Genomic DNA, 22,612 nt, shown 5'->3' on the forward strand with positions numbered 1-22,612 from the left:
CAGAGACTCAATCAATATTAGCAATGAGATCGAGGGGTGATAGCGACCTACTTGGATTTGTCTCGATCTACGTCAACTTCCAACTACTGAACTATCTTTTTGACATTACCAAAAATAGTATAGAGTTTTAACTTTCAACTCTAGCCGCCTTCACATTTAAGAATGTTCTGTTTGACATTACCAAAAATATTTAATTCCAACACGCCAATTGATGTTATCAGGAACCTGTACATGACGTGCCACTTTGGGTGAATTGTATCTCATTTTATAATAACAAGTGCCTATTTAGATCCATACTGATACTGCTGCTTACAACACATCTCTACAGCAAATTTCCACAATCTCAAACCCATTATCTGGCTTAGATATTAGTATAACAACAATGGCTTCAGAGGCTGTAAATGTGAATGATTTCAGTGAATTAGCAAGGCAAGTGCTTCCTAAGAAGATATATGAGTTTTTTGCGGGAGGTGCAGACGACGAATGGACACTCAAACAAAACATCGATGCTTTCCACAGAATCAGGTTGGTTTTTCTTAAAAAAAAAGTAAATAGAAGAGAATTTGATGTCTTAATTGATGTGAAATGCAGTGAATCTTTTGAATCAGGATAATTTACAGTGATATTGATAAATTCTTGTAAAATCTATTCATTTTAAAGGCGAATGTATTCTTGTAATGTTTGGATTTGGTTATAAGTATAATGACCTGTGTTTGAATGGCCTTGGGTGTTGGGTGTTGTTCTTCAGCATTGGTTCTTGTCTAAGTCATACTTTGTTCCTAACACTGATTCATTTTTTAGTTTTTCTTTTCAATGAATTTTTTATATCATCTGTAAGTTTGTTTTTTCGATTGGATATAAGAGCATGAGTGTATATTGATAAACTTTTCAAAAAGAGTTAATGATTGAAAGGTATCCATCCAGTCAAAATTATTTGGAGCATGATGACGTCATCTAAGGGTTTGAATTTCGGTAGTTGGTCTAATCAAGGAACATAACATCACTCTTACCAGTTATTGTAATGCCCCGTCAGGAACCCTAAAGGAAATCGACATATTTTATGCAGCTAAGGGTGAAATAATTTTTTTTTTAAATGCACGAATTAAACCTTAGTACATCTAGTAACATAGCGGAAGTTTTACACCTGAATTTCCTAAGGGTTACCAACGAATATTACTTCATAAATTAAATATTTAAGATAAAATTTCCGCAATGAAAGAATCTAAATTTCTTCAAGCAATCATATACATCAGAAATCAGTATTTGAAGTAGAAAATATTACAACATTTCTTTGCTTTCAATATTCAAAGTACAGGTTTTCAAAATGAAATTACATTATGAGCTACAATGATACATATAGTTTCTTTTCAAAACCTCTAGTATTTAACTGAAAGATGGATAGGAAGAAGAGTCGGTACATGAATCATGATCCAAGATCATCAGCGAAGTCCATCCTCGCTCGAAGATACGTACCAGAACATCCGATGGGAAGTGACACTACCACCCGACCATGTGATTCCGAAAAGGAACCACCCCACCGTGCTGGAGATAGTAGATAACCCTCAAGCAAGCAAAATGATACAAGAACAAAAGGCTACAAGACTCCACTTACATTCATGTAACCTAACTCACTGAACACTAGTGACTCTAAGGAGAAAGTGTCATCGCATGTCTTATGGTGGATACCATGGTACAGCCTCCATAGGTCCCGACCCCCATCCTGGGTTATCCTGGTGACCTCTCCCGAGCCTCCGATTCCAACTAAGACTCATGCAGACCTTACCAATCCTCTCATGAAGACAAGGTGGTAAGTTTGCCATTCCAGGCCTTCTCGCTACATTATGAGCCCTATACTAGCACTCACCTATGTGCGAGGCACATTATTTCATTTAACTTTTATTCTACCCTTCCCTAGTCATTTATTAGGTTTTCACTTTCTTAACTAACTTCCTACGGGTTATCCTGTTACCTCTTCGGCACAGTTCCCGCTCGAAAGCCACTCTCTCTCTTAGGACACTATGGGTTAGTTCTATCTACAGAACTCTATGGCGACACAAATAGCCATTCCCAAACTTGACCTATCTCTTTGAAAGATACAAAATTACTAACCCAAGGTTTGGCCATCACGAACAACTCATGGCGGCTCACTCCCCTAAGGTTAAACATCTAAATATACTGGCCAAGTCACAACACAAGACAAATTGACAACATGACATAATTTACTTAGTTGCGACCACCATAAAAAACATGATAATCCTATGTACCAATACCTATCACAACATTGACTTGCAAAACGTAAACATGACTGTCAAGGCACAGAGAACAATATGGTCGTAAAACACATAATTTAACACGTAATGACAAGTTTAAGAGTTATATTACTCTTGATAACAACTATAGGTATGTTACCTTAATAAATTCCATTTTCACAAATAACGAAGATTAAAATAGAAATATTCATTTCATCAGAAATATCTTTACAATAAAACGTAATACTTTTCTTCATAGAAGAATGCCTTTATTTTTATTTATTTATCTTTTTAATACAAGAGTGTTACATCATTTCTCCGGAAAATACGGAGAAGTACACTCGTTAGACTCAACATGATCTAAAGGAGTATATCCTTCAGATTTGCTTTCACTTCGGGGAATGTACCCCACAGACTCATTATCACTCAAGGGGGTATACCCCTCCGACGAGTCAGAACTAATCACTATTGGCTTTTCAGGCGAGCACTCTGGCTCGGGTTCTTTTCCTTTCTCAGTGGTAGCTGCTTTGGTTGGGCTCTGAATAGGACCTTTTTCCATTTCTTTGCTCCCTTCTGGAGCTGGGTTCTCTTTGGCAGGGTTGTCCTCCTCAATGGGCTGGACCGGAGTCAAAGAGTCTTTCTTGATTTTTAGGTGGTGAGCATAACCCGCTACTGATTTGCAAGCTGTTTGCTTGGTTCGTACCATCTCTGTCACATGTCAATGGTAAACTATTACTCCTTAGAACTCTCCTAGAGCTATGTCAAATAAAACTTAATATCTAGGTGTTGAACGTAATCATACCCTTCTTCCATTAAGAAATTTAAACTTAAAACTAATCCACTTCTTTAGTCCTAATGTAATCACAACTACTACTAAACGATTTTATTTAATCAAACCTAACGAACAACGAAAACATGACCATATTTATTTCATAAGCATGATATATAACTGAGATTGCAAATAATAATGATAAAACACCAAGAAATTTCCGACCTACTTGAAAGCGATGATCAATTAGCAAGTCCTTGACGCCCGTTTGCTGATAAATATACCTTGCTTGCTATACTCTTCACCAACGTTTCAAGCTCTATCAAGTTACGGGCAAACAACTCTCTCTCACTTGAAACTATCAACCACTATCCTCTCTAAAACATCACACACTTGACACTATAAAATGATGCGCTACTCTCAATATCTCTACTCTCCTCTCTACGTTCCTTTGTCCTTCCTTGGATGTCACCCCCAAAAAGCCTCCCTTTGCTCTCTACCCACACCCCCTTTTATACTAAAAGAACACATCTATCGCTCCCCTAAATTTGGCTGGGTAATAGCTATCGACTGAGACTCTATTTCCACTAACTATTCTACTTCCTCCACGCAGAGAGTTCACCTCTAGTTATCTTCAGTCTTTGGCGCTCCATTGATAATAATTATGACACCTATCGGCTGGGTGGAGGGGTTAACTTAATGTTTCATTCACCGATGCATCTGTAAATAGCGACTTGAGCGTTCTAACTGCCAGGTCTCGAGTCCATGGAGGATTACGGTTTAGTTCTACCTTGCGTGCCAGTTCATTTTCCTTTCAAACCGGTCCATCAGCTGTTGGTTGCCAACGAACTGGAGCTCGTGGAGAAGACTGAACGTGGAGAGGTGATAGTTATTGTTTAAAACTGCGAGAGGTATCCTGTTTTTATTTGCTGACTGCAGTATACCTGCAGAATACTCACCTCTACGTGTTGTCTGTTGAGTGATGTGCGAAGGAGGAGATGTGGCATGCGATGGAGAAGATGTGGTGTGCGAAGGAGGAGGGTAGTCGGTGGTAATACCGACCCCTCCCTATATTAAGGGGGGTGGTCAATATTACCATCGACCACCATAGCCCAAACAATCAAAACCAAAACCCGCCACCTTTTTAAAAGGTCGAAACAATTTCTCTTTGTTTCCTTTAATAAAATTTTGCTATTACATTTTAATACCCTTCCTTTGTTATGTTTAAATAACTAATTAATGACTTTTGTTAATATAATTATTTAAATATTAATCAATTAATGACTTTTGTTAATATAATTATTTAAACATTAATCCTTCCTTAGCCATCACATTTGTAAATGTGTATTTTGATTTTTCTAATATTATAACGAGTGGCGTTTTCCTACATATATATTTTCAAATAATTGAATTACGTATATATTATACGTTCGAAAAGTTTTATAAAACATAACATATTTATGATTCTAATTATATACACGCATAATCCACTATCACAGTAAACCGATGGCAATATAACTACTGATAATGCGATCACCTTATCTCAACTCAAATAACTACTCTTATGGACGAAATAAACGTAACAGTTACCAATTACATACGAAAATTGGGACACTGGATTCGCAAACTAAGCAAGCATCAAGCGACTTTTATAAAAATCAAACAACAAAATATGAAAACCCAACAAATCGACAGAATGACTTTACTGAAGGCACTCACCCGAGTGTAACTGACTAGAATTAGGGTCAACTACTATCTCCTTCACTTCCATCGGAAAATATAAGGCACGCTCAGACCTGTGTAGCCAGGTGGAGACGATACCCCGTACCTACCCGGTACTTGTACCTGCAACATCCTGCATCACCGACCACACATGCATATATACATATATCGAAATCATACACACCGATGAAGGAGATTCGCGACGTTCCCTGTCTCACCGAGATGAGTGAAGGAAAATCGTCCCCATGCATCACATACACTCGCAGATACACAACACACAGTGCATAGATGAAGTAAAGCGTCAGTACATAGCAATGAACCATATAATGCCATAAAACATAAATACATAAATACTGCAAATAAAACATATGTCTCATAATCAGATAAAACATGAAATATTGTTATACAATTCTAAATAACCAATGATAATGTATCTGCTGAGAATAATAAGAACAAAGTATCAGCTCACACAAGTGAGGGTACTACAGTTATACTCTATGAATCTGATTTTTAATGGAAGATTTTATATCATCTATGAGTTTGTTTTGCTATCTGATGTAAAACCACAAGTCTATGTTAATACCCCTTTGACAAAGAGTGAAAGACCGAGGGATATCCACCTAGCAAAAATTGTTTAGGGAACAATCTTGGCCCCATCCCTTAGATAATAGCTCCAAGGGTTTGAATCTTGATGGATAGCATAATCAAGGAACATATCATCACCATTGTCAATAGTACTCTACAACTTCATTTTTTTTAATGAAGAATTTTATATCATATACAAATTCATTTTGCTATCTGATATTAGAGTGCAAGCCTATGCTAATACCCCTTCAACAAAATGTTAAGGATTTAAGGGTAACCACCCAGCCTATGACATGACCTTAACCTCGCTCCTTATATCATACATGTAAAAATTTGAACCTCGATAAATGACATAAACAAAGAACCTACATCATCCTTATTAATTACAAAAACAATATATCTACAACCTGTTAATTTTTAAAAAACACAAACCTGATCTTAGTTCATGCTATCAATAGCCATAATAATTAGACTAAACAGCAATGCTTCAAATACTTCGTTCTTTGTGACCACATAGGAAGCTAACTAAGGTGTTTTACATACAAATTGATTTAACAGGCTTCGTCCAAGAGTTTTGATCGATGTAAGTAACGTAGATATGTCAACCAGCATATTGGGATTCAAGATCTCTGCACCGATCATGCTTGCTCCCTCGTCTTATCATGGATTGGCCAATCCTGAAGGTAAATTTCCCAGAATCAATTTTTTATTTATTTTTTCGCTTAAGTTATCTTATTAGACTTGGTCCAAAGAATTTAATCGTGTCTGGTTTTTAACAGGGGAGCTAGCAACAGCAAGGGCTGCAGCAGAGGCTAATACAATCATGGTAAAATCAATATACTAGTTTATAACTCATTCGTTCTTTTGTTGATTTTATATTTGATAGTCCAGGGGAGCTAGCAACAGAAAGGGGAGGTCTTCTCTCTTGTCGCTAACCCCCCTCGTTGGGGTTTGGGAGGCTCTCCCACTCTCTTTTGTCTTCTGGTTGGATAGGAATCTTTGTCTGTCTGACTGTATTTGTTTGTCATCGTCTTTGGACTATTGTTCTTTTTGTCAACATCATCTTTCTTACTGTACCTTAATTAACGCTACTTTACTAATAAAAAACAAATCAAAACTTAAAATATAATATTTAAACTCAAATTACATAGTATAAATCATTAAAGTGAGGATATAATTTCCTAAATCACCTACAATGCTTACTTTACCCAGTCTTTGCAGATTGTTTCATTTGTCTCCAGTTACAATGTTGAGGAGATTGCAGCCACTGGTGATGCTGTTCGTTTTCTTCAAGTCTATGTATGTGAACTGTAAACCCTTGTGGGGTTTACTAGCTATCTTTGAATTTTAAAAGATTTGCACTTCGCATTTAAGGCTAGTAAAGAAGAAATTAAGACCAGAACCGGAATTCATACTAAGCCATTTTTGTTTTACTTGTTGAAACAGGTATATAAGGACAGAAGTATCTCAGCTGGAATAATACGACGTGCAGAGCGTGTGGGATACAAAGCAATTGTTTTAACAGTTGATGCCCCGAAGCTTGGACGCAGAGAGGCAGACTTAAGGAATGAGTAAGGATTTCATGATAACCTTATTCTCATACGGACAGAATGATAACATAGAGTTTTTAAGGCCTCTACAGGGAGGTTCCAATAGATATCTGTGAGACAATCATTACGTTTTTCATTTACCAAAGCTCAATTTCAGGAAAAAAAAAACAAAAACAGTCTGTCTTAAATTTACTCATCTTTATTGAATTGCCAAAGTTCATTTTCCTTATCGTTTAGTATCACTTCATTGGCCTGGTCATTTATATTGCCTACAATCTAGCAAAATGTAAGATTTAGTACAGATGCTAGAGAGAGAAAAATGACCCATGGGAGCTGGAAATATGTGTTAAAAGAATCGAAGTGGGTGACTGTTACTTCACTAAACCTGTTCTTTATGTCAACTTGTCAAATACTTGCTTTAAATGTTAGGCTCCAACCCACATAATTAAGGGATAATAGTCATGGCTCGTCAAAAATCTATACTCACTTTAAAAGTTTTCTAATAGTTGTCAAGAAAGGAAACGATTATCTCGTCATCAGGATGCATCATGACATCTATGGCTGAATGTTACATAACTAAAGTTTTGTCTTCTAATCAATGAGGATTGTTTGCAGCTTGTTCACTATACCATCGTCTCAAATGAATAACTTTATGAGAATTGTTGGGAAAAAAGTCAACACAATTTCTTTGTAAGAACCCTACATCTTCTTTAGTCACCTCAACCAAACTAGTTCTTAATTAATAATAGAGTACTCTAGTATTCCCAAGTGCCTCATTCTATCTCAGTTAAATATTTGGGCAAGCCTAACTTAGAACCCAATATAACTTTATTGTCATTTCACACCTTGAAGAATCAAAGTCTTGATTGGTGCGAAGTTTCTAGGAAAAGAAAAGTGACACATGTTTAATTTTGGTGATTTTGTATAAAAAAGAATTTCTAGATAACAATTATTTTGTAGTTTCAGATTTGAGAATATAACCTCAAGTAATATTTTCACACAAATAAGGATATGAGCTACGAAATGGTGAGCAATGTCTTACCTAAAGATTCATGTATGTCAACTTGTCTAATGTATGCTATAGGTGTCACTCCTTTGATTACAAAATTAGAGATTGAGCATTGATCTCTTAGCTACCCAAGCCAATTCCTAATCCTTCGGAGGATTGTTCTTATCAAATGAATGAGGATGACTAGACCAAAGTATATAACTGGAAGAATTATTACAAAAATGGAGTGAAAGGTCTAGTTTTTGGTGGACCTCAAAACCAAACTTCTAGTCTACAAGTTTCAAAACCTATTAATAATGTGAAAAGGTTGTCACTTCGTAACCTATTGTGAATCCTTCAAAGAGGTAAGCAATTATTGATTCAATAGAATATATTTTCTTATATCTTATCAAACTACTACTTAGGAAGTTTCTTCTCTAGTGATTGCAAGTACACACCAAATGAATTCTAGTCTCATGACCCACCATTCTAGTTGCAAAGATATAAATTGTTTGAAAGACTTAAAAATGAAGGTTTTTTAAGAATAGCTATGAATGTCTTAATGAAATTGATAATGATGATTTGCCACTTATCTCCCACCATCCATAAATTTTCTTACATGATATTTTTGGGTTCGAATAGACCTCAAAACAAAGTATACTGTGTGAGATTTCCTATGATCCTCAATATGCTTTTTTTATAGGGATTAAATATTTTGGGCCTTTTTCTTTCTATTAAGTGTCATTTCATATGGCGTACTAGCTATTTTTTTCATAGTGATCATGAGCTAGATTTTGATAGCGTTGTTATTTCCATTTCTCTTAAATGTTACAACAAAATTTAGTTAATTAATGTTGTGACTCAACCTACCATATTTATGGTCTGTATTTAATATTAATATCTACTCTTTTAGTGTTATGAATATTTATACCTCTAATACAACCATTAAAAGATCTAATCATTGGTATTGAATCACCAAAAATACTTTTGACAACTTCTTGGGTCATATATAGGGATTTTAGCAATTGGTTTCTAATAAGTGTACAAACCTTTCTATGTGTTAGATAATTACAAAAGGAATCTTGAGACCACACACATAATAAATTGGAGGTTTTTAAAATCCCATGATTGATTATTATAAATCAAAATCTTCATTGTGGCAATGAAATGGTTCTCAAGTGGCTTGGAAAAACCATACTATTAGGTTAACCTATCTTTTCTTTTTATAAGTGTATTGTGTTTCTATTTAACCCTCTTCATAAACAATCCTTTTCGGCCATGTTTCAATCAATCTTTTTATCAAGAATGACAAGCTATCACACCCAAACTAGAAAAAAACATAGTTTTCTCAACACATCACCATTGAATCATAAACCCAATTTTGCACATACACAACATATGAAACCTAGAGACAAATATAATTTACACTAGACCAATATTAGGGAAAGGGTTTCCAAATAATTCTTTCAACCTTCTATGCTTTTCATGCTTCCTAGAAAACCAAGTATATTAGAGAGGGCTAGAAACCTGTTTTTAACATTTTTGACATTCTCTTTCTTTTGTTTTCCATAAGTAGTAGGTCTTCAAAGCTCAAGATCCTTCTTTTGACAAACAAGATGCCCTTCAACGATGCATGAGTGTGGTTTCTTGTTGGATATTTTATTTAGAGTGGGTTGTGTTTGACCGATTTCTCACATAAGTGGATCTGTATGAGATAATTTTCACTATAGAAAATTAATCATATGTAGGTAGTGATGGATTCTCCTACAAGATCTAAATTGCTTTGTGTGATACTATTTTTCTAGACCATGTTTAGGTCTATTTTGAAGCATATAATTATTGATCTATTATCAATTATATCAATAAAGAAAAGATTAAATTCATACCAAATCCCATAAATATAGAAGAAATATAATTGGTGGCCAATCATGTTGTCGAATATTTCTTGCAAAATCATTGCCAAAGTCCTTTCTCTTCATTTGTGTCATTTTCATTCTATTATCTTCCACAGTGAGAAAACATGATTTATCAAGAGTAGATAAATACTAGATATTACTATAGCTATTTGGAAAGGTATAAAATGGTCTCATTTCTTTTAATACCAAGTTATTTTCCTAAATCTTATGATTACATTAAAAAACCATTTAATTGTGCCCTTCTCTAGAGTGAGGGTTTGATCCCAAGTTTCTTTGTTCTATTCAAATGCTAATTACAAATACCTCAATTTTCTTAAAATTAATGTGAGGAACTCCTCCTCTTGGAATTTTCAAGTATATCCAATAGGTTTATTTTCTTGTTGTTTCTTTTTATGTATTGGATTTAGAATTCTTTGGCTACTTTCTATTGTTGCTACATAGATGTGTGTCAAAGGTGTTTCCCTTACCACTATTAACCAATAGATTTTCAATGTCCACTTTACAAGTGACTCTTTTCTTACTCACATGGAAGGAAAGGATAATGTCAAAGGTGCTTTATAATATATTGACACTTTATATTTTTCTTTGGGATATAGCATACAAAGGTAGAAAACCTAATTACATCATCAATCTTTTTCAACCAAACTTCATTGGCTTAATGTCTTTGGTAGGAAATGGGTTGATCATGTTGATGTTTTCAAGTACATTGGAATATCCTTGGCTTCTCATTATTCTTCTCCTCTTTTACAATATGTTCTTGTTCATGAAATTGGAGATAAGTTACATAACTATATAGTCAAACCCTCTATATCCCTAGAAAATTTTAGATTGTTCCAAGGTTCCAAGGTGGTTGGAACAACTAATTATTACTCTTCTCATTGGACTCCATCAAAGGCTTCCTAAAAAAACTCATAAAGTTGAAAATAAATTTTTGAGTTGATCCTTCTATGTACGAAAATGAATTTTATAAAGTTACATAATAATTTTATTGTCTTTCTTACGACTTTGGATGTCTTCATTTTATTAATGCCCAACATCCAAGTTTTTCCTTGTGTTCGAAATGGATTACTAAGTTTTTCAATGGAATAAGGCATATAAAACCTTGTTATGAACCGATATTTCTTCTAGGTTTCCTCACTATATAAAATCATGGAAAGGGATATAATTTCACTCCATTATCATTGGGTCAGTGCAAGAAGATGAGTCCACTTTTTGGCCAAAAAGTGGAAGTGTTTTCCCTGATTTTCAGATTTTGTTTCATTTGAGCTTAAATTTTGAAACACTGAGAGATTGAATCTTGGAAAAAGTCAGTAATATAAAAGATAGCACTCTGAGTGTACTTTCCAAATATATAATTTATTTTAATACCCACATAATAAAAAATAACTTTTTAAATGGAGTTCTGAAAACTATGTTTTAAAAATGTCTGTTTCAGGACCATACCATGCATGTGTACGACCCACACTTTTTGACACAATTAAAATTATTTTCTCAAACCATTTTGGGAAATGGTTTGTAACACACTGAAGATTGATGAACATATTTTTCTGTATTTTTTTTTCTAATATTTTTTTTTAATTAATTTTTTAATGGCCGTAATTATCTTTTTAAAAATTTGACGTGTACGACCCACATAATTTGATGTAAACTTAACATTTTTTTATTTTTTTATTTTTTAAATACAAAAGAATTTTGTGTAGATTGATGACATATAATTTTTTTTCCAAAATTCTTTAAAATAAAAAAGTTATTAAATTAACAAAATTAGTTAATATTTCAAATTTATGGACCCAATTTAGTATAAATTAAATGAAAAATAGTTAAAATAATCAATTTTTAAATAAATTTACATATTTAGAATCTAGACAGTATAATCTGAAATGGGTTTTAATTTCGTATAAAAATTCTCTGATTAGAGGCGCGTAAACTATTTCTGAAGTTCATATTTGTGCTTTCATTCATGGAGATTTGAATTTGCAGGTCCATGTCTCAGGTGTGGCCATCCCAGGCCTATCCCGGGCCTAATCCCGAGCCAAGTGGTGGGTTGTGGAATCAACTTCCACAAAACGGGCCCCCGTTTTCAAACAAGGGTGGCTTGTGGAAAAATAAGGAAAAATGCCATTTAGAAACGGGGGCCCGCTTTTAAACAAAATGAGCCCCCATTTTTAAAAACGGGCCCCCGTTTCTAAAAAATGGGCCGCCGTTTTGTTTAAAAGCGGGCCCTCGTTTTAGAACAAAACGGGGGCCCATTTTTTTTTGCTTCGAACCCCCGTTACCTTTCGGCTCGGGAGCCCGAAGCACAAACGGGCCCCCGTTTATAAGAGCATGTTTTCCAACACGCAGACTTCCGCAAATTTGTGACTCATTACCTTGCACTTGCCCCATTATAAAAACTCTTATGCAAATTTTAGGCACCTTTTTTATGAAAATCATCTGGAAAGATTGGGATGGCAGTAAACCCTAGTTCTATTGGAATGTGAATGATTTTAGAATTGGGTTTTCTATCAACCAATTCTCTCTTTGGTAGTCTTCTATGACCAATTTACAAGATCAACCTTTAGCCAAAGTCTCTTGGATTCATGTTCTCGAATTTTCATCAATGGATTTAATTCATTTCATCTCTTTTTGAGATCCACTATAAATTGGTTTTTGTAGCTTGAAGTGAATGTGAAATAGAAAATTTCCAACGAATATTTTCAATATTTTAAGATCATTATTGAATTTTTTCCTCTATAAATGCTTCATAAGGTTATGATTAGCTACACCTAACTACAATAGAAAGACTAGAAATGGTATCTAAATACTCCTTTCCACAATTATAATTCTTGTAAATTCTATTCATGGCTTCCTCCAAATCTACCATTGGTTCAAAAGGTCAATAATAAATGTAATATACAATCCATAAATATGACACAACAAAAAATAATCCATGTAGTTTGGTTAGCCATTTTCAATCTTTCTCATTTGCTTCTAGTGCATTGTTAAATGGGATCTCTCCATTGGTTCTCATATAATCCATTTGGGTGTCTCTAACCCCCATTATATTTATTTTTATAGATATTTGAAAACACTCAAGCACCTCTTTCGTTTTTTTCCCATGGGCTGAAGCTAACTGGACTTGGATACATGATTTATTTACCTCCTTTCAACCTAGACTTTTTTCTTGTCACATAATTCTTTTAAGTTCATTAGCCATGAATATTGACTAAGTTCACCCAAATTTGGCATGCTTTTAGAGAAGATTTTGTTTAATACTCAGAACAATAAAATCACAACATTTTTTTAGGAGCTACTATTAAGTCATATTTCCCCTTATATACTAGGTGAGTGTACAAAGATGGGGAACCAAAACGAGGTCTCAATTGACCACCTTTTTTTTTTTTTTTTTACAGAAATCAAGAAATTCCGACCTTGGATGAGAAATTGAAGATAATTATGCTCAAAATTTTAAGATGCAACAACAAAAATAGTTATAGTGCTCTTAATATACTTTCTAAAGTGATATATATTTTTTAAATGGTAGAGATTAAGGGATTCAAATAAGGGGGCCGCAAAGTGGTCTTGTTTTTATCAAAAAAATATAGAATAGTGTATGGTGTGGTCCTCCTAAAATGTTAACTTTTTTTAGTAGTTCAAAAATCACTTTAGCGATAAACTAGCTAACACCATGTAGTTTATGCCTGATTTTTCTTCTAATTTTTTATGAATATATGATTTTGTACTATTTTTCATAGTGGACACATCTTTAAAATTAGAAAATTGAGAATGGTCCCCCCTATATTTTTTTGAAAGTAATCGAAAATCATTTTTTTTTAACATGTTGAATGGAGTCTAGTTTTTAAAATTATATTTTGTTCCAAAATTTGATGAATGAATAAAAAACTATTCCAAAAATATCACAAATATGTTTTTGAAATAAAATGGATACACTAACAAAATAAATTAAAGATGAAAACCTTAACATACTCAAAATGTGAAAAAAATTATATGGCTAGGTAGCTAAGAGAGAGCTTAATTTTATTGTGGTATTTTTTAACTTTGCATTGAAACACATGCAAACCTAATGGACATTGCACTCAAAATTGTGTGCTGTTTCTTACAATTTCAATACAGATGTCTTTGGGTATTGAAATAGTCATCTAGCCATTTGGGTTGGATGCCTAAGGCAAATCCAACCCAAAGGGTTGGCAATTCTCAATGCAGGCATCACACCTCATAATAGATCCTTCATTATTCTCATAAAAGTATGGTATATTTCTCAAATGAGAGAAATCCAAAGTCAACCAAAGGATCTTACCATTATCTAGTCAACCTAAGGCATCCCTGTCATGTGATTGAGAAGTGACAAACAACACAAAAGTTTCTTAAGACCATCCACAAGTTAAATATTTAAGAGAGACATGTGAACCATAAGAGAAATTCCTATTATGATCAATGTGATTGCAACCACATATGTTCCCTTTAGAGGAGATGAGACCTTGGTACAAGGAGAAGGTGTTATGTAGACAAAAATACACAAATTGCTTAACCAATTCTTAAGAATAGTCTACAAATGATAATTTTCATTTCAAAACCTTAGCATATTGCACCTAAATTTGTACAAAATTATAAAAAAAAATAAAAAAATTAGTGGGCATCACTCCATTTTTTGATCTCATCTAAGACATAATACAAGCATGTTATAACATCTTCATGTTGCAGTGTCACATTATGACTTTGTAATGGTCAATCCTAGGCTCGGTCACTACAAGGCCATCACATGAGATAATTATAATGTGCTTGCATTCTAAAGAATAAGAAATGTTTCTCACTTTCCATTTCTGTCTACATCTCAAATGCATTCCCTTGATCATAATATATACATGAAATAAGCCATAAATATAAGTCATGTTTCAATATGTCTTTTTCCTTTATAATACTTTAAGTTATATTTCATGTATATGTTTGTATGGTGTTTGAGAATAGTTTGAAATTTCTAGGAGTTATAATGAAGATTCTAGATTTTAGATGATTTAATAATTTCTTAGAGAATCAAATTTTAGTAATCAGGCCAAACTATAGCAATCGACGAGCTCCTCTCTCTCTCTCTCTCTCTCTCTCTCTCTCTCTCTCTCTCTCTCTCTCTCTCTCTCCCCTTAGATCTATACCTATCTCTCTCCCTCCCCCCCCCCTTAGATCTATACCTATCTCTCTCCCTATCACTCTTCTTTTATCCTCTCTTTACACCTCTCTCTATCTCACCCTTTCCTCTCTCCCCCAAGATATAGACCTATCTCTCTACCTCTCTCTCACCCTTCACTCTCTACTAACTCTATCTATATATACCTCCCCCCTCCCTCTCTCTCCTTATTACCTCTATACTTATCTCTCCCTCATTTCCCATTCTCTATCTCTCATTCCCTCTCTCTCTCTCTCTCTCTCTCTCTCTCTCTCTCTCTCTCTCTCTCTCTCTCTCTCTCTCTCTCTCTCCTTCCTCTATTTCTCTAAATACCTTTACCTCCCTCCTCTATTTCTCTATATTACTTTACCTCCCTTCTCCTTCCCTCGCTCTTCCATATTTAGTTGTTTCTTCTCTCTTTGTTTCATCTCTTTTCTCTCTACTTATCTCTATCTCCCCCCCCCCCCCCCCTCTCTCTCTCTCTCTCTCTCTCTCTCTCTCTCTCTCTCTCTCTCTCTCTCTCTCTCTCTCTCTCTCTCTCTCTCTCTCTCTCTCTCTCTCTCTCTCTACCTACCTACCTACCTAACTCCCTCCCTCCTTCCTATATTTCTCTATATACCTTTACCTCCTCCCTCTTACATATTTAGTTGTTTCTTCTCTCTTTGTTTCATCTCTTTTCTCTCTACTAATCTCTTTCTCCCCTATACCTCTCTCCCTATTTCCCTCTCCCTTATTCCCTCCCTATCCCTCCTTCCCTCTCCATTTCTCTCTATCTCTATCTTCCTTCATACCTTTGTTTTCCTTCTCTCCTTCCTCCCTTTGCCACTTCTACCGATATCACCCCTCTCACCCCTCTCTCCCCTCTCCCCTCTCTCCCTCTCTCCCTCTCCCCCTACCTATTTCTTGACTTCTCTATCTTATATTATTCTCTATTTATTTCTATCTCCTCTTTCTCTATCTATCTACATATCATAATGTATTATAATTTATATGATATATCTCAAAAATTTATAGGATGTTTTCCAATTTTCAAGGGACACTTCTAGAAGATTTATAGAGACATAAATAAAATTAATATAAAATATCTTAATATTTTGAGAAATTCCCTTTTGAATCTTTGAGATGAGAAAGTGTCAATGTATGTGTACTCTATCGACTATGGAACTTTAAGTACTATTTATAATTTTTACAATTGTTATTTGGGTTTGAAGCAAAAATACAAGATATTTGTGTTTTATTCTTGTCATTTTCATAAAATTAAGATATCATAACACAATATTTACATTAGAGGTACAAGTTTTGTGATTTATTTGGTTTAAATAACTTCTTGAAAACAAGATTTATAGATTTTTATATGTTCTTCTAATATTTTTCATAACATAATGATATCATGTTGCTTTTTTAATTGTAGATATACTATATGTAAGAACTTTCTAATGTGGAAGCTAATAAGTTCCTTTTTATTTGAAAATACCTAAACTCCTTTAGATTTGATTCTATTTAAAGATAGTTTATATTTGGCATTTTATCTTCTTTTAATAGAAGGATAATTTATTTTAAATATTATTAGAAAAACTATAAATCACTAGTAAGATTTATTAATATTCTAGAAAATATCTCAAGCTATCAAATTAACATGTGTTAAAGATAAGAAACAAAATTGATTCATACATAGCTAAGTCTTTTCCAAAGCCTATATAATACTTTTGAATTGATCTTCTAATAGATGGTGTAATCTTATGGCAGACTTGTTACACCTGTTCCAGGGAACCTTAAAGGATTGATATCAGAAACGGTGAGTGATCAAAGACTAATTAAATTTATGATCAGTATTTCCTTCTTAATATGAATAATATGCTAAAGGACATCTTATTTTAACTTTAAACTATATATACCTTTTTCAATGTCGGACTACTGAGATTTTTAGAATAGCAATAATCCTAATAATTGTTATTACTTCTTAAGGAATTATTTAAAAGGATAAGTTCAAATTGAAAAAATATATTAAATAATCCATAAGTAGAAGTCATATGATTTTTATATAATGACTAAATGAGCCTACTAGTTGGTAGAAAGGATACACAAATTTCTCGAGAAAATGGTACTACAAGTTTAATGCTTCCTTATTGAGGGTATGAAAAATTTATTTTGTAACTACAACATAGCATGAATGTAGATCTAAGATAGTGGTGTTAAAGTTATTAATATGAGAGTTGATATCCTCTATTACCTTGTATTTTGTAATTCTACTCCAAATCTTCAGCAAAAGATGTATCTTGTAAATCTTTTTATGAGAGGGTCATTAAGGTTTTCAAGATGGGTGTTATATCTACTAAAAAAAGTAGTGCCACGCTACATCGCTTGATGAGTTATAAACCTATTGATTATGAAACACATATTCCTTTGGTCTTATCTTTTGTTCATTTGCTTGAGCCTAATTTATCTTTCATTCAATACCTTTGGATTTTCAATCTTTTTTTTTCTCTATCATTGTCTATACTTTAATCTCTATGTAGAGGTTAAAAAATGATCATCATGATTTGTTAGGCCCAATATGGAAAGCTAATGTATTGAGAGGGGAGGGGTGAATCAGTACTTCAAAACATTTCTTCAATAATAACTTTACTGTTATGCATAAACCGAATAGTGCAGTAACATAATATAAAGCTAAAACAAATAGATAACAGTCATACATGATTCACTCCATAACACATATATTTTGGTTACGCAGAAACTCTTGGTTAGAGAGAAAAACTGTGGTGGGGATGGCACCCACAACTTCACTACTACAATAATAAAGGTTGCTCGGTTAGAGCTATATGTTTAGCTATTTTTGATAGCTTACCCTGTTAGGAGTATCAAGATCTATTAGATCTACCTTGCTAAAGGATTTTACAACACTTAATCTAAATGTTGCACCTGGTTAGAGGCTTTACAATTTATAGACTTGATTAGAGTCTTTTACCCTGTTAAAGGTTTCTATTACAACTTCAAAATATTACAATAAAATCATTACAAATATCTGCAACTTTACATCTGGAATGTTATAGCAGATTCTATGTGCTCAGAATAAGATTACCTTGCTTATAGCATACCTCGGTAACCCATATAGTAACTCAGTAAACCCTTCTGTTTACTCTGTTCTTTGACTGTTCTCTGAAATCCTTTTCGGTGACCTCTGTGTCTCTATAACAATCATAATACTTAGTGCTTTCACATGTCTTGCTTTGTATATTTCTATATCTTCCTTTCTGTCGTGCTACATGTATATATCTGATCTTAATCCATGTTGTATAAATAGATCTCTTATGTTGGTGATCCATTCATTGCTTCGATCTTACAAATATATTTTATCGAATGAATAACCATGCAAAATATTTTATTGGTTAGATGACCTCAAAATCATACACATTCTTTAAGTGCAATTTCCAATGTGATAACGGTTCTATGTGCCTCGATCTTGTAACACGTTTTCATATGTATGTCCATGTTCAATGAATCTGGTAACATGTTTCACTCGGTGTATATCAACTCGGTGTGTCATCTTTGCTACTCGGTAGACATGAAATGATACTCAGTAGACAGCTCGGTGTATACTACGCTCTGAGACTACTTTCTTCTATAACTGACTGGACTGTGCATACCGACTGAATATTTCAGTAGTAGTAACCGACTAGAGTATATAGAATAACTTTGAACATAAAACTAATGGGAACTTGATAAGTAGTAACAATCTCCCCTTTTGACATTAGTTGAGATGTTTGACAAAAACTACTTTCAAAGTTATAACTCAATAATCTATATACTTGCAAAATTTGACTATATTGACAGTATATACAATAGTCAATGAAATAGTAAATCCAGATATACTCCCCTTATCGATATACTGTACAAAACTTCTAATTTTGCATGCTCGGTGATCAATGTTCTATGTGTTGTACTTGTTCTTTGCTTACTGTTTTGTTCACTGCTCTTGGGTACTCTGCTTACACTACTCGGTATACTCCCCCTGTATAGTACACTCCTTTTGCTTGATACTTTGAATACTATATCACTCCCCCTTTTTGACAAACATCAAAATTTAGTTACCATTCAGTGGTGGCAACTGGTCAAAAATGGATTTGTACTTGGTCCGTGCTTCGGTGAGAACGACAGAGAGTGCATCCTTTACACTGTCCATTAAAGAATTATGCGCTTGAATATCAGCCAATAATGATATTAAGCCATCTAAAGTGCTTCCCTCTTGTGTAGTAGATAAGGAGGTGGCTCGATTGATCTGTTCTTGGATGGATGAAAGATGAGGAAGGAATAATGTCTGAAGTGTCATTATGTCCATCCTAATCTTGTGTTCTTCATTTCTTAGGTCCAATTGTTGAGCCATGAGTTGTTGTAGCTTGGTATAGAAATTCTGAACTGAATTTGGCTCTGTGGTCAACTTATTTGAGAGATCGGTGATCTCTTTCTCAATTGCCTCTGTTTTATTTTTGATGTGTTTAATGAATAAAGAAAATGTACAGAGTTTCTGAAATAAATAAAGAATGTGCTTGAGTTGAGGAGTCAACTCAGCAATAAATTTGACAATTTTAACTTTGCCAATAGCTATAGCTTTTTGTACCTCTTCTATCATTTTTGCAGTGAGCTCCTTGTCTTTTAGCTTGCTCAAATATTTCGATGCATCTACTCCAGATGTCTCTATCTTTGTTAGGAGTTCATCCAATTGAATGTGGATGGCTGCATCTGTTGACACTGTAGCTTCAGGTAGCATATCCATTAAGAGTGCTTTCACCTTCTTAAGTACTTTATTTTTCTTTTGAATCACCATTTGCTTCTCTTGTTTGACCTTTTCTTTGCATAGTTCATTGAAATCAATGAGTGCTTGCCCCTTTAATTTTGATATGTCTACATTGGGCAACACTATTGGTTTTGACAAATCAACTTTAAAACTCTGCTTTTTCATCTTCTTTTCTTTACCTTTCACCGATGGAACTAAGACAATGGCTTGTGAGGCTTGATGACCCTCGGTAGGTTGCTCGATAGAGGCAACACTTTGGTCGGTTTCTTTAGCCTCTGTAGAGTCCTTTGGTGTCTCGGTACTCGATGTCTCAGTTTCAACATTTTCAGTTCTAGAAGGTGCTTGAGACATCTATTCTTGAGTAGTACCTTCTCTTGCTGTAGACTTGTGACCTTCAGTGCCTTGATCCATATCCTGAGGGGTTTCGGTTGAGACAGGTTGATTGAACGGTGGATAAGGCTGAACTTGTTCCAAGACTGATTCACTGGATACAAGTTTTGCATATGCATTGCCTTCTATCATTTCCTATTCCGGTGCCTCTGTATCCATGATATCTTTATCTATTTGAATGGTGCCAGCAAGGTCTTGCTCGGGAACATCAGGATCTTGCTTAGTGACATCAACAATTTCAACTTCAGCTTGCTCACTAGCATCCTTCATTTTAAATATTTCCTACCACTTTGCTTTTGTCTCATTTTCTACTTCAATATACAGCCCATTCATCAATTTTAAGGCTCTTTGTTTGATGAGAAACTTTGAGTTGTAGGTTGTCAGATGTTCTTTTATTTCAGCTACTGACATGTCAGGAAAGAGATGTACCAGACTTCTTTCTCTGATCTATTTCTCCGAGTCCATTGCATACTTCCACCTATTATCAATATGTAAATGTAATTCATTTTGAAGTGACTTAGATAGTTCCAATGGAGCTAACTGAAATTTTAGAAGTGTGCAAATGACAGCTTCTTCAATTTGTCTCTTTTCATCATTATTTTTGGTTTCATACTTAACATATCTGAATGATCCAAATCCACAATATTTTTTCAGATTAGCACAAAAATTTTCAACACTATGTACATTTACCTTCTTGCTCTTGACAATCTGAAATTTGCTTGCATCCTCAGATTCGGTGTCACTACACTCTTTTGCCAAAATGAGTCTCCGAGTAGTTTTCTTGTAAGTTTTTTTTACCTTAGGAATAGTAACACTCTTTGTTTTCTTACTCAGTGAAGCTGCAGATGCTCTAATGTTAGGTCGCTTTGCTGGTGGAGTCGGTGAGGCCATTGATGTGTCATGTTTCTTTCTTTTCAACACTTTTCCTTTAGGCAATTTGGTGCTCAGTGTTATAGCTACCTCTTGGGCTTCAGATTCCTCTTCAATAATGGCTAAAGTGTCTTTGACAGGTGTGGAGGAAGAGTCTTCTCCGAATTTCTCCGATAATGCCTTTATCATCTTTGTTGCCTTTCTTGTAGCTTTGGGTATTACAATGCTCATTTTTACTTTTTCCTTCACTTCTTCATAGGTTCCATACCTCAGCTCGGTAGCATGTCTTGGCAATGTAAGAAATGCATCAATTTGCTATTGTGTGATGTCAAAATCAATCCCGTAACCCATCGGTGACAAAGATTGAGTTCTTGGTTCCACAAGATTCACATAACAACAATTAGTGTCTACTTCAAAACATATGTCATTTTTGTATTTCTCCACTAGCTGGGGTGGAATCCAGTACCTGTTATGCATTTTCTCTTGAAACTTACTGAAGTAATCATCCATAATATCATTAAAATTATCACCTAACTTTTTGATGAAGTCATTAATCTGATGGGTGATTGGTTGGTGTAGTTCCCAAACAACTTTACTGACTAACGGAAAGAATTTTTCAAAATAAAAAAACATGCATACAAGTAGTGATCCAAACTTTAGTGTATTAGCCGAGTTGTTCTTCTTCGACTTCCTGATGGTGTTCAGATTCTCAAACAGGTTTTTCAACAACACCTCACAAAGATTAATTTTCATTCCCTTTTTCACAATTTTATATGCTAGGTCTACTGCTGCACAAGGTACACTATTTTCCCTTGCCGATTGGAAGAAACAGTAACCTATTACTCTAATGGCAAATTTTAGTTCTTCATCTATGACATTGTTCAATTTTAGTCCTCTGCAATCCGATTCCACTCCGATTAAACTGATCAATTCCTTTTGTGATATCATCTTTTGGGCTCGAGCATGATCATAAATAGGGTAACCGATAATCAGATGAATGATTTCCTTGGTAATCTTAAACAGTTGCTCTTCTAACCACATGAAATCATCGTGAACTCTGCTCAGAACAAACTTGACCCACTGGGGTTTGAACACTTGGGGATAGGTTAGGGCTTTAATCCCTTGATCTTAATGTGCTCATACTTGCTATTCAATTTACCATTTGTGCATAATTCATCATAGGTGTCTTTGATTTCAACATGACCGAGTTCTTCAACATGACATTTGGTGAAGAATCTCACATCCTCGACTAATAACACTCTATCCAAGATGAGTGAAAATGCATTTTTGTCATCCGGTTCATATGCAACTTTGGGAGTTAATGAGTATTTTAGTGAGGGATTCTCAACATTCTTGACAACAATGGGATCTTGGATCTTAGGTGCCATTTGTAGATTTCAGATTAAAAAACTAACAAAAGATCCTTGGGGTTTCAGGATTTTCAAATGGCAGATGCTTCACACTTAGCAGATAATAGCAACTTGATAAGATCGATAAACCAGCTTAACAATACGTTGAGATTGATGTAAATACCTTGAATTTTCTTTGTAGGAGGTTTGATCACCTTAGATTCGCTTTGCTCTACTCTCTCGAAAACTTGGTAAGTAAAAATGACCGCAAAAA

General features: G+C 34.4%; 2 protein-coding genes across 2 annotated transcripts in view; both read left to right on the forward strand.

The window, feature by feature from the left end:
• Positions 1–327: 327 nt before the first annotated feature.
• Positions 328–16,803, forward strand: LOC131074944 (peroxisomal (S)-2-hydroxyacid oxidase GLO4-like). Its single transcript, XM_059213869.1, has 6 exons — positions 328–525; positions 5,884–6,008; positions 6,105–6,151; positions 6,538–6,624; positions 6,772–6,896; positions 16,684–16,803. Exons 1-6 carry the CDS (start codon positions 383–385, stop codon positions 16,784–16,786), a joined length of 630 nt encoding a protein of 209 aa, XP_059069852.1. The 5' UTR covers positions 328–382; the 3' UTR covers positions 16,787–16,803.
• Positions 16,804–16,989: 186 nt separating this feature from the next.
• The window catches only part of LOC131074947 (peroxisomal (S)-2-hydroxyacid oxidase GLO4-like), a 43,378-nt gene continuing 37,755 nt past the window's right edge, over positions 16,990–22,612 (forward strand). Inside the window, exon 1 of the mRNA XM_059213870.1 lies at positions 16,990–17,038. Within this exon, the coding sequence (XP_059069853.1) occupies positions 16,990–17,038 (49 nt within the window). The remainder of the gene's footprint in view (positions 17,039–22,612) is intronic.

This window comes from Cryptomeria japonica, chromosome 2, assembly GCF_030272615.1.
Source record: "Cryptomeria japonica chromosome 2, Sugi_1.0, whole genome shotgun sequence".
NCBI lineage: Eukaryota > Viridiplantae > Streptophyta > Pinopsida > Cupressales > Cupressaceae > Cryptomeria > Cryptomeria japonica.

Excerpts from the sequence above, each read along its gene's own strand:
- LOC131074944 (XM_059213869.1), top strand. The coding sequence starts at position 383 with ATGGCTTCAGAGGCTGTAAATGTGAATGATTTCAGTGAATTAGCAAGG. Across the intron at positions 526-5,883 it reads GATGCTTTCCACAGAATCAG|GCTTCGTCCAAGAGTTTTGA; the intron begins GTTGGTTTTTCT and ends TTGATTTAACAG. Across the intron at positions 6,897-16,683 it reads GAGGCAGACTTAAGGAATGA|ACTTGTTACACCTGTTCCAG; the intron begins GTAAGGATTTCA and ends ATCTTATGGCAG.